General features: G+C 46.0%; 1 protein-coding gene across 1 annotated transcript in view; it reads right to left on the minus strand.

Moving 5' to 3' along the window:
* Positions 1-12,332, minus strand: part of Ext2 (exostosin glycosyltransferase 2) — a 127,386-nt gene that overhangs the window by 35,210 nt on the left and 79,844 nt on the right. Inside the window, exon 9 of the mRNA XM_021184765.1 lies at positions 8,487-8,676. Within this exon, the coding sequence (XP_021040424.1) occupies positions 8,487-8,676 (190 nt within the window). The remainder of the gene's footprint in view (positions 1-8,486; positions 8,677-12,332) is intronic.

The raw sequence follows: 12,332 nt of genomic DNA on the forward strand, positions 1-12,332 counted from the left end.
CTGACTCACCAGGTTTGGTTTCTCAGCATAACCAATTTATAGAGCAAGTATCAGATTTCTAGGTCTGATTATGTGGGATTTTCTAGTATAGTGAAAAATAATTTGACTCTCCTTGTTCCAACCCCACGTTGTTGTGAAATGGCTGGAGGGACTCAACCATAAACTCACTATTCTAAACATAGCATTTAGTAAAGCACAAAGCCAATGCTTGTTGGTCAGTATGGTACCGATGTCCGCTGACCCCAGGCTCTTCACACAGCACGTGTTATGTGACACCAGGACAGTTAAGCCTGCTGCTCCCACTGATGTCCTTATCAAGATGGCAATCTTGGGAAGATCTAGTCTCAGCCACTCCTGAGACACCAAACTGAAGATGCAAGACAGGAGGACAGACAAAGAGGGAAAGCTGGTTTGACCAGAGGCTGAGTACCTAACCTCTGCAGAACACAACAGAACAGAGCAATACAAACATGTAACACATTGCTGGGGTGCCCTCGGGTCTCAGGAGGGGCCTGTGTAATAGAGAGGTCTACAATTAAGGAAAGCACTTCCAATTTTAAATATGTTTGTGTCACAGAGCATAAAGTAGCCAACTTCAAAATAACTGTGTTTACAAAAGGGCTGACCCCCTACCCCCTAAATGACTTCTGGACTCACTGTCTTTTAAAGGATGACAACAGTTTATTTTATTTTCATTTTCAGCACATTATCAGTAAGGATATAGGGGTAAATGTATAGTAGGCATGTAAATGGGAGTTCTGCCTTTTCTACGAGTTTTTTTTTTAAAGCCTCTTAGTTTTCTGATGTATTTAGTGTATGTGTATGTATGTGCATGTGTGCACATCACACTGAATGCATAGGATTCAAGAACTAAACTGGTTGTCTGGTGTGTGCTCACAGGCTTCTCCCCACTGAACCATCTTGACAGCCCTCTGTGAGATATTGAAGGGAATCCCTTCTTCTCAGGAGTCAGCACAGTGGGGACACTATTGCTCAGCACAGCGAGGACACTATTGCTCAGTAGGAATAATCTAGATTCCTCAGAGATGTGGCATTATCCGATATATCTGATGACCTTCTATGCGTCAGAAGCAGACACTACTGTCAGAGCAGAGTCTACACAACTCTGAGAGGTTGAAGCAGTTTGTCCTGTAGTATTGAGTAAGAAACAAAAGCTAATATTTAAGTCTATTGAGTAACAAATACCAAATATGACCCTAGCTATAATCCTCTGCAGTGTGAGAATTCATGTTCTCTAAACATGGGATACACATCTAAAGGGCCAAAAACTATCCTGACTCTTATTTGCATCAGATTCCCTACTTAAGGCAAACAAAGCCCCTGTCATATAGCTATCAAATCTCAGATCCCCATAAAACCTGAACAAACACCTACAACAAAAAAAGGTTATTTAGCTTTAGCTAGACCAAAAGGCTCTCAAACGTCTGGCCTCAGAATTGTCTTATATTCTTAAAACTATCAAGAATCTCCAAGGAGTTTAATTTATGGAATCTACGTATGTATGTATGTATGTATGTATGTATTTATTTATTTATTTATACGAATACATACATACACACTATGCACAATGTTATATGTGAAAACAGGAAACTGTAAAACATGTACGCATGCCCTTAGCTGGCAGATCGGAGATGGTACCTTATGTGGGTTCAGTGTGAGAAAGCAGAGACAGGCAAGGATGATCTCACCCTCTTAACTCCTCAAAGACCCCAGGGAGGCTCCGGGTGCCCGACTCACACACTGGTAATAACTGGGTCTCCATGGCACCAAATTTGGCCTCAAACCGGTGATGTTCCTGCCCCAGCTGCTTCAGTGCTGGGATTATGCGCCTGGCTCACTGTGCCCACTTGTAGGTAGGGAGAATGCCTGCCACAGAGCAGAAGGCACCTCACACACTAATGAAACTGAAGACATGGAACTTTGGCCCTGTTAATTCCACAAGGCAACAAACAGCTCCGTTTTCCTCCTGAACAGGAAAGTGGCTCACTGCTACAGTTAAGTGGAAACACACCTCAGCGCTGCGTGGAATCTGGACTTTCACTTGGGGAGTGTGTATAGCTTGTTCACCCCACAGGCATTTCCACATTCTTTACCTATATATATCCAAAGAGTCACTGGAGACGATGTCCATAAAGAGCTAACTTGCCCCTGTAAAGTCTTTGATGGGGGAGTTTTAGAGAGTGATGAAAGCCAAGGAGGATGATATGGAGCACAGATGGAGGCCAGAGTGAGCTGTGGCTCCTCTACACAGTCACTTTCCCCTGCTCCATGTGGAACCTGGGGAGCTGACACAGCTTTGACCGAAAGGGTTCTCTGCTTAAATGGTGTATGGGCCAGTGCCACCCCAGGCCATGCTGAAGAGAATTCTGCCTTCTCTTCACTTGTTCTGGAAAAGCACAGTCCTAGCCTCAGGCTTTGGTCCTCTTGATGGGGCAGAGAGGCTGGAGGGTAGGAGCAGAGCCCTGTACACAGGCAACCTGCGTGTGGTTTTAATCCTAGAAAGGCTGCATTTAGAAAACATTAGGGTGGGCAGATGAGGCGGAACAGAACCTTGGGGCACACAGGAGAGAAACCAGAACTTCCAAAGCAGTTCACATCTGTCTTTCTCTCAGTCTGACTTGGATCTAAATCGTCTACATAATCCCAGGCTTCAGATCCAATGACCCAAGCTCACGCTGCCTCTGCCATATGCAACTTTGTGACTTAGGCAAATTACCAACCTGAGCTTCATTTTTCTTATTTTTGTAAGATGATGATGAGAGTAGCTTCCTTATGGAGAAGACACCAGTGACCACTAAATAAGTCCCCATCCTAGGACATGAGTTACACAGTCCCCATCCTAGGACATGAGTTACACAGTCCCCACACTCCCCATCCTAGGACATGAGTGGATCGGGTAATAGGACTCAAGAGCACATGGCACCATCATCCTCACAGAAGGGTTCTTGAGAAGCCCCGTGAACTCTGATTCTCTGTGGGTAACTGGAAGGTCAGACAGACAGACAGATAAGGGGATGTTCCTGCTGAGGCATCAGAGTGAGAAGTTCCCACGTCTACTCCATGGCTGAGCCTGCACTGGGGCCCCTTTCCTTATTCCCTTAAAGGCTAAATGGAACAGCATAGCAAAGCCTTGTGTGTAGTGCCTAATCTCATGACTGTAGCAGGCAGAACAGAAATGTCACCTATTAATACGATATTAACAGGAAGAACATAACATTATTCATAGGGAAGCCCCCCAAGTTTATGAAGAACAAAAAGTGGAGCGTGGGGCTGGAGAGATAGCTCAGTGGTTAGGAACACTGACTGCTCTTCCAGAGGTCCTGAGTTCAATTCCCAGCAACCACATGGAGGCTCACAACCCTCTGTAGAGTGATCAGACGCCCTCTTCTGGAGTGTCTGAAGACAGCTACAATGTACTTATATACATAAAATAAATAATTTTAAAAAAAGAAAGGAAAAGAAAAGAAAAGTGGAGCATGGTGTCCTGGTAATTCCACCGAATGAGCTCTACTCCAGCCCGAAGAAGAGAGAGAACCCAAGAGTCACGGGTTCTGTAAGTACACTGAGGGTTTTGCCTACACTAAGCATCAGGAGAGGTAGCAAAGGTATGCAGTGTTAGGTTTGGCTGAAGCTAACCCTGAACCAGCCACTGCAGGAGGGCTCTTTCATACAGTGGTTCCCTAAGACCAGATGTCCCCAGTCCTAGAGCTAAGGATAACTAAGGGAGTTATTGTCCCTCTTCCTCGCTGCTCCCTCTGAGCTAGCCATTCTGACATGTACAGATAGACCCCTTAAGCACTATAATAGTCACATTATAAATTGGGGGCACACCCTGATGTTAATTCAAAATGGAAATTAAGACTAACAGTTGAATTTCTGAGAAGAATCATGTTGGAATTTTGATGTAACTGCCTTGAATCTGTAGATTGATTTTGGTGGTAGTGGCTCCCACAGGTTGCTATGTTTGAACTCTTGGTCTCCAGTTGGTAGAGCGGTTTGGGAAGGATTCAAACGGGTAGCCTTGTTGAGGAAGGCGTGTCAGCTGGGAGTGGTCTGTGAGAAAGCCCACAGCATTCTGGTTGTCTTGCCATGTAAGCTCTCAGCTACGGCTCTAGGGCAGTGGCTGCTGCCGTGCTCCCTGCCATCATAGGCATGAATTCTAACCCTCTGAAACCATGAGCGCTAAGTTAAATGCTTTTCATTTATCAGTTGTCTTGGTCATGGTGTCTCTTCACAGCAATAAAAAAGTAACTCAGACACTATTTTTTCCTATTAATCTACGAGTGTGGGAGATCTTTCCATTTTCTGGTGTCTTCTTCAAATTCTTTCTTAAATATCTTAAGTTTTTATTCTCCATGTTTTCTACTTGCTTGGTCAGTTATCGCAGATATTTCTGAGCTGGTGTCTATCTAGAAGCTTTACCCCTACTGAGTACAGTGTTCATGGTACTGGAAGGTCCCCTGCCTGCTAGGAGAAAGGCCATCATCATTATCACCCAGCCACAAACCCTGCAGCCCACAACAGTGACCTGCCTGCAAAACATACTGGCACGGCAGTGGTACAGATGCTATGGGAGGAGCCAGCCAGCATCTAGTTGGATTTAAGGCCCGCCCAAGAGACAGATCCATGTTTGACATTGCTGAGGTGGCTAAGAACCTGAAGTGGGTAAGTCACAGGCTGCTAAAGGAACAGCAATAAGCTGACTCCAAATGACATGCTAGTCTACTGATAGGTCAGTGCCTCACCCGGCTCTCATCAGAGGAGCTTCATGTAGCAGTCGGGAACTGATGCGGAGACCAACAACTGGACAGTGTGCAGGGAGGGAAAGTCCTCAGTGGGATGACTTCAGAGCCCTCCTCTCAAGGCTCTGGGATCCGTGTGGAAGAGGAGGCAGAAAGACGGTAAGAGACAGAGGTGACAGGTGACTGCAGGGAAAGCACCTTCCAGGTACAGCAGGACTGATGTACATGTCAATCAGAGACGATGACAGCACGCACAGGGCCTGCACGGGTTCAAGCCCATGGGCTCCCACTCCTAACCAAGAAGCTACTGCAAGTGATACCCACTGGTAAAAGAAAAAACAAACCAGTTTTCTCCAATGGACTCCTACTGGGTATATCAGCTACACTCAGGGCAGGCCCCATGCCCACAAGCTGCTGGCCAACACTATATGAACTCAGTGGTATTTCTGTAGCCCTTATGTCCCATTTTATTTTGGGGGGCATTTTTTGTCTTATTGGCCTTTTGCTTTTTTATCTTGATCTCTGCTTTTGTTGTTGTGTGTGTTTCTTTTGTTGTTGCTGTGTATTTATTTATTTTTATTTTAAAGAGAGAGATAGAGAAAAAGAACATAAATTTGGATGGGTGATCTGTGAGGAGTTAGGGAAGGAGAAAGACACGATCAAAACACATTGTATAAAAATCTTTTTTTTTCAAAAAAGGTTATCAAATAATAATAATAATAAACAAACCCTAAAGGTTGAATGACATACACAGTGTATATGGCCAGGCAAATGCCCTCTCTATCCCTCAAGTCCCCAGAGGAAGGAAGGTGGTGGCTTTTTTTCCCTGACACACCTTGAAAATGATGTGATGAAAGCTCACTAAATTTCTATTACTTAGTCTACATATTTACTTAAACTTTAAACCCAGCAATTTAGACTTAACTGTAACCTAAAGTTGAAAGTATTTGGTTGGGTTGGGAAAAGGAAAAAAAGAGAGAAAGAAAGAAAAGAAATGGGGAATGAGTAGATTGCGCCTTCGTTAATCCACCCAGCCACAGCCATGCTAAGCACAATATTTTTCTTAGCAATGTAGAGAAAGCACAAAGCACCACTTTCACCTCTACTATTCACAGCCTATGCTTGTCTGCTTTGTCTTTAACATGTAGTTGAACACTCTGAAGCCTGCACTGACAGAAAGACCACAGCTGACAGCCCCAGTTACAACTGAACAAACACATCAATGGCTAGACGAGGCCACGGTCTCCTCAACAGCCAGCCAGCCCAGCTGATACACACCACAACCTAGGCCTCCTCAGACACTTTCCTCCTTAGAGCCAAAGTGTTTGAAAAGCTAAACTAAACTCATGGTCATATTAACCACGATATTTTAGTAAGGTCTACCAAAAATTAATAGGGCTACCCTGCTTCAAACTCGGGGCTTTGCTCTGCCTTTCATTCCCCAGTGCAGAGGCTGGAAGCAAACAGTCTCTCCTCTCATACCTGCTCCCAGAGAAGTGACTCAGACCTACGCCCCTCCAAGTGGCTCCAAGGAGAAGCCCTTTTGGCAGGCTTATGTTCTATTTTATTTCTTGACTTGACAACCCGGCGTGCTTATGGGGCATGGAGTGGTAGCTCAGTACATATTTGGCCAGTGGAAAGATCCAATCAGTCACCAGCATCTCCACCACCTGCCAGCAGAGCCTGTACTTGGCCTTGTGGGCAGGACTGAGGATTGGCTGGGTGGCTATCCTCTAAGATGGTGGCCATAACGACAGGAGCAATTTCATGTGCATGAGTGCAGAGTAAAGCCTGTTTACCCTCTCTGAGTGAAGGAGCTATTAGTAATGCAGGACTTGGACCTCAGTTCACTTCTTTCAGGCAGCTATAACTCATGAAGCCAGGAGTCCCAGAGATGGTCTCTCCAATTCCTGTCCTCCATGGATCGTTTAAATTTTCTTTTATGGTTTCCTTCCATAAGCACCCTTATCTTTCAATCTTAGATTATGTCAATATCTTCCTTTCCCCTCCCCCTTTCCTCCTCCATCATCACCACCATCAGCACCACACCATCAGCACCAACATCATTATAACCACCATTACCAGCACCGTCATCGTCTTCTTCTTCATCACTGAGGATGGGGTTTTAGGTGTGTTCCACCATACCCAGCTTTCCTTTCTTTTAAAGGATCAGCCAATCAGAAATTCTGAAAACTGGTCACATTATAACAAGCAAAAAAAACCAAAAAAAAATACAAAAAAAAAAAACGGCATAAATATCTATCAAATGCTTGGGGGCATAACGTAGGGCTTTTATTGAAAAAGAGCTAGTTACAAGGTCTGGGAGACAGCTCAGCAAGTAAAGGGCCCCTCTGAACAACATAACCACCTTTTAAGTTTGGTCCTAGACACTCTTGTGAAGATGGTGGGAGGTGGTGGGAAGGTCTGTCAGTGGAAGGGCTGCCACTCAGCCTATAAGCACTTGAGCTTGAGCTTCCAGTCTTACCATTGTGCTCTGACCTCCACACACATGCCATGGTATGCACACACACACACACACACACACACACACACATGCAAATAAATAATAAAGTTGTGCTCAGATCTCCACATCCATGCTATGACACACATACATGTATCTGTGTACATACACATCATCCTAACACATATAATAAACAAAGTTTAAAAAATTAAAAACCTATTTTACTCAAATGATGGCTCTTCAAATCTAAAAGAGTGCATGTGACTCTTTCAGAGAATAAACATGCCACGAAGTACTTTTTTAAGCATGTGCTGGGAGACACAAGAATTTTCTCTGGCGAATTCTGAGTTGCCTCACAGAGAGAGAACTGCTGTTCTCTCACAGCCTGGGCACTAACTCACCATTGTGGCTTCCAGAGTTGGCCATCCTGACTTCAGTGTAACCAGTTAAAGGGGACCAGCCATCAAAAGCACAGATACTGCTGTCAGGCAATAAACTAGACCTTATCGGTGACAGCAGTGCACATTACAGACTTCAAACTCATTCCTTGCTCTAATCCATCAGAAACTTCCTGGCTTTAATAGGCACTAAATGGCAGGGGCTTTGAAGTCCCTGGAATTAGGGTCAGTAATAGACAGGCTGAACGAGATGCTAAATGCAGGTAGGACGAACTCTTGTGCGTTCCAAATTAAAAGCAAATCCAATTAATAAAACAGGCCTCACCCTAGTCGCTGCAGCAGATGACAGGGGTGGCCAAGGCAGGGGACAAGTGCTGGAGCATCCAGCCAGCTCCTGTGAGAACCCATTTTAGGCTGCAAGGCTACAGGGGCTGTGGAGCTGACCTAATCAGAACAGCGGCTAGGCTATCGCTTTTTGTTTCCTTGAAGGAGGGCTCAATATCAGAAGAGAGATAAGGGAGCAGAAAACTAATGCCCTGTAAACTGAGTTTTCATGTAAACAAATCTGCTGGGACGGCAGAGGGAAGCTGAGACCTGTTTTCCCAAGGCGGATAGCCTTTGATCCCCTTGACTCTTAAGCTCTCAAACACTGTGGCTCCATCTATGCCAGGGCTCAGAGTTCACTGGGCCACCCTAGAACACTTCTGGTGAGATGACTCCAAACGGCAGGGTCACATTGCCTTGCCCTGGCAGTGTTGTTGGCAGAGGGTGGGAGCATGGGTCCACCCCAAGTCAGTGCAGCTTAGGGGTGCAGGGAAGCCCTAGATGGCTCCTTCTGACACTACACCTCTTCATTCTCCTTACCTTCCGGAGGGTTTTTATTCTGATTATTCCAGACCACCAGCAGCTTGGACAGACTGGGCACCTTGGACACCTCGGTGATGACCCGGAAGAGGCTCTCCACGCGGTCGTAGGTGAGGACGATGGCAGTGAAGCCTTGGGACTGAGGTGGGATCAGTGGCAGGAAGAGCGGGTTGCTCACACTAGCCCACTTCTGCAAGAGGACAGGAGGACAAGGGTCAAGGAAGGAGAAGCAGCAGGTTGGTGGCTTTGCCCAACACCAGAAAGAGATCAGCCATTCTTACAAGTGCCCCCTCCTCACCGTCTGACACCACTGAGAAGGGCACAGAGTACATGAGCTGAGAAGATGTTTCTACAGGATGGATTTAAAACACACACCTACCTCCATTTCCTCCCCAAACCACTGAGGTGGCAGCTGATGACTGCAGAGAATGGGAATTCATAGCAGTAGGGAGTCGGCAGGAGAGTGGAGAGGCTGGGAGGGCCTGAGAGGGCCTGAGAGGGCCTGAGAGGGCCAGAGGCCTGAGAGGGCCAGAGGCAGGAGAAGACATGCCCACTTGACCCTGCCAGGAGGAGCAGTGTTGAGGGCAGAGGTCTACTTAAAGGGCTGTGTCAGGATGTCAGACTCCAGCTCACAACTCTCCTCTCTCCAACCCAGCAGGTCATTTCTCTGTAGAAATGGAATCTCCAGTCAGGGACAGAGGCACAGGAGGCAAACTAGGATAAAGCATGGATGTTGAGTGAGGAGCCCTGTGGCTGCCTTCCCTACTCCAGTCCCAGTCATGTGGCTATGTGGGCATCTCTAGCTCCCAGGGAAGCCCCCAGGGAAGCCCCCAGGCAGCACTTGGGTCCACAAAGACCTACAGATCAGCTTTTAGCGTCTCTTCTTTTAATCATGTACAGATTCTAGACTCACAGACAGTTCAAGAACGTCTTTAGCAGAAGTGGCACAAACCAAAGGAGCAGACAAAGCTCAGAGCAGACAGACAATGGGCACACAGATCCAAGTTAAAGCAACAAACGATATCCCCAGGGAGAAAAGGGGTTCGGCCATGAAAAAGTGGTTTTTATTTTAAATTATCTGTCAAAGATTGGAAAGAACTCTAGGATGTTAAAAGCCATGAGACGTGTGTGTGTGTGTGTGTGTGTGTGTGTGTGTGTGTGTGTGTGTGTGTTTAAGGGTGAGGTTTTTAATTTAAGAGATAGAAAAAATAGGACAGAAACCAGGGCAGTCAGTCCAGCATCCATTTAATAGGCAGTCTCAGAAAAGACAACAGCAGCAGCCGCCACTGCCACAACAACAGCCACCCCCAAAACCACAGAATACGAACAAATGAATCTGTCACAGAAATGAGGCATACTCTCAGTACGCCATGGGACAGCAAAAGCTTCAGACTGCAGGAGACCAATAAAGAGCAAACACAGGGGCCTTTAAAACAGAGAAATAGAGAAACCAAAAAGATAAAACTGTGTAACTAGCCGCCATTCCTTCACAGTGGAGCCAGGCTCTGCAAAGGTGAGTGGGTGTAAACATGAATTTGCTGGGCCAGTCTCAAAATCTCTCCATAAATTAGAAATTTGGTCAAAATAAAGTTTTAAAAGTAAGAGAAAAAAAGTAACCTGATTCAAATATAACAGTGTTAAGTGAAAATTCTTCTGTGCTAATGACAGATAGGAAGCTATAATTAAAATAACCTTAAATATTTTAAGAGCTTCCTTCAAATAAAATTCACATTCTCTACAAGCCACCCATTTTAAGAATGCAGCAGGGCCTGGGGAGATGGCTTGGTAGGTAAGCATGCTCACTCAGCAAGCACAGAGGCATTCTTAGAACCTATGTAAACAAGCAGGGTGTGCTCACACACATCTATAACCCCAGCGCTATGGGAACGGAAGACGGTGAAGACGGTTCCTAGGGCTTGCTAGCTACCCAGGATAGCTTAACAGAAGAGCCCAGGCTGAGTGGAGATAAAAACGCAGACCAACACCCTCCTCTGGCTTCTGTATGTAAAATAGGCATGTGTACCTCATCCCACCCACCCCCCACCCCAACTACATGTGCACACACATATACTATACATACGAAGAACACAATGGTTCTGGTTACATTATTTAAAAAAAAAAAAACCAAACTATGCTAAAATATATGTAACATTTCCATTCTAAATGGCTTTTAAGTATACAATTGGTGTCATTAACTAGACCCACAACTGTATGTTAGCAAGTTAACAGCCCAGAAGCAAAACTTTCACAATGACAAGGACAATGTGGAAAGCCCCAGCTGTCATTCTGGCTGCCCCTCAACTCCCTATAACCCTTTAGTCTCTGGATTCCCTATCAATCTTATCTATGCCACTGATAGACACCCATCACCACATATGTGACAACAGCTGTCTGCCAGATGTGACAGTGTGGGCCAGGAAATGTACACAAACACATGGGCTACACATGGGATGGGGACTCGGGGAGTCCGAACAGGATTTCTGCAGCCCTAATAAGATCAGTATATTAAAGCTTATCTGGCCAGAGAAGGCCATCACCGGAATTCACAGCCGAGAGAGCCATGACGTCACACTGACCCTAAGCTGCAGTCTGAGGACAGTGGCTGGATGTTTTATCCATACCCTAGAATCTTGCTACCTTCCTAGGAACCCTTTGTGTTTTCTGCTTCAAACCTCATTGTTCATCTGGTCCTGACTTCTATGGAACTGCTAAGTCAACAGGTAGCCTTTTTCTTAAGTCACAGGCACTCTTCCAGGGCTGCTTAGCTGCCCTCTGCCATTACCATCCCAACCGACATGCCCGGACATTATGAGCCTTACGGTCCATTTGAAAAACATCATTTGAAATGAAGGATGTTTAAGATCACCTAATGTATGGACCAAGGCAAGGCTCAGTGAGTGGCCCCTGAGTGCCATGCAGCACAGGGTCTCACATCCATTAGCTCATTTGAAACTCTAACCCCTAGACAGGGTTGTTCTCATCACAGGTGATAGAAGCTTGGGGTAGAGATCACAAATTGTGTTCAATGTGATCTAGCCCGGGAGTGATGGAACTCAAACCGCCCAGGCAGTAATTCCAGCCCCTCCCACATTCCTCTACACACACACACACACACACACACACACACACACACACACACACTCAGCAGGTGGGACTTCAGCATGGGGAAGGGATGCCAGTGGGCAATATAGCTACCTCTTCACTAAAACAATAGTCCTTAAAAATTCTTGATCCTTTTTATCAATTCTGGGCCAATAAACAAGAGTCAGCCTTTAAGAACTGTGACTGTAGAAAGTACATACAAAACACACCACATATCCAACTCCGAGACAAAGTGGGCACACAAATTTGCAAAGGTTACTATCCCACAGATGCAGAAGGAAAAATGATTAAAACAACAAAACAAGGTCTCTGCTGTGGGAGGAGGCTGGAGAATGCCAACGTACTTGGATGCCTGCACAGCTTGGACAGAATAAGGTCCTGAGACATGCAAAGCCAGCCTCAGTGGATGGGTGCCCTGAAATGTAACCCGAGGCAGCCTGAAGGCACTGGACTGATTTCAAGGTGCTACCAGGAGAAGGAGCTGTCTCTGGCCAGGTGACAGATTTCCTTGCTGGTGCCTTTAGGAAGTGGGTGGTCAGGGCAGGGAAGAAGGAAAGGGACAGTTTGCTGGGAAGGACTGTCATTCCCACACTACCCGCCTGCAGCCCAAAAAGGGCTGGGGTACGGGGGAAGGCAGCACATGGGGGGCAGATGGAAAGGTGCTCACCGGCCTGAAATCTGGCCAGCTGCTTCCTGGAACTCCAGAGACTGAGATGAGCGCAGGAAGCACATATGAGCTACAGA

Source organism: Mus caroli, chromosome 2 (genome assembly GCF_900094665.2).
Source record: "Mus caroli chromosome 2, CAROLI_EIJ_v1.1, whole genome shotgun sequence".
Lineage (NCBI taxonomy): Eukaryota > Metazoa > Chordata > Mammalia > Rodentia > Muridae > Mus > Mus caroli.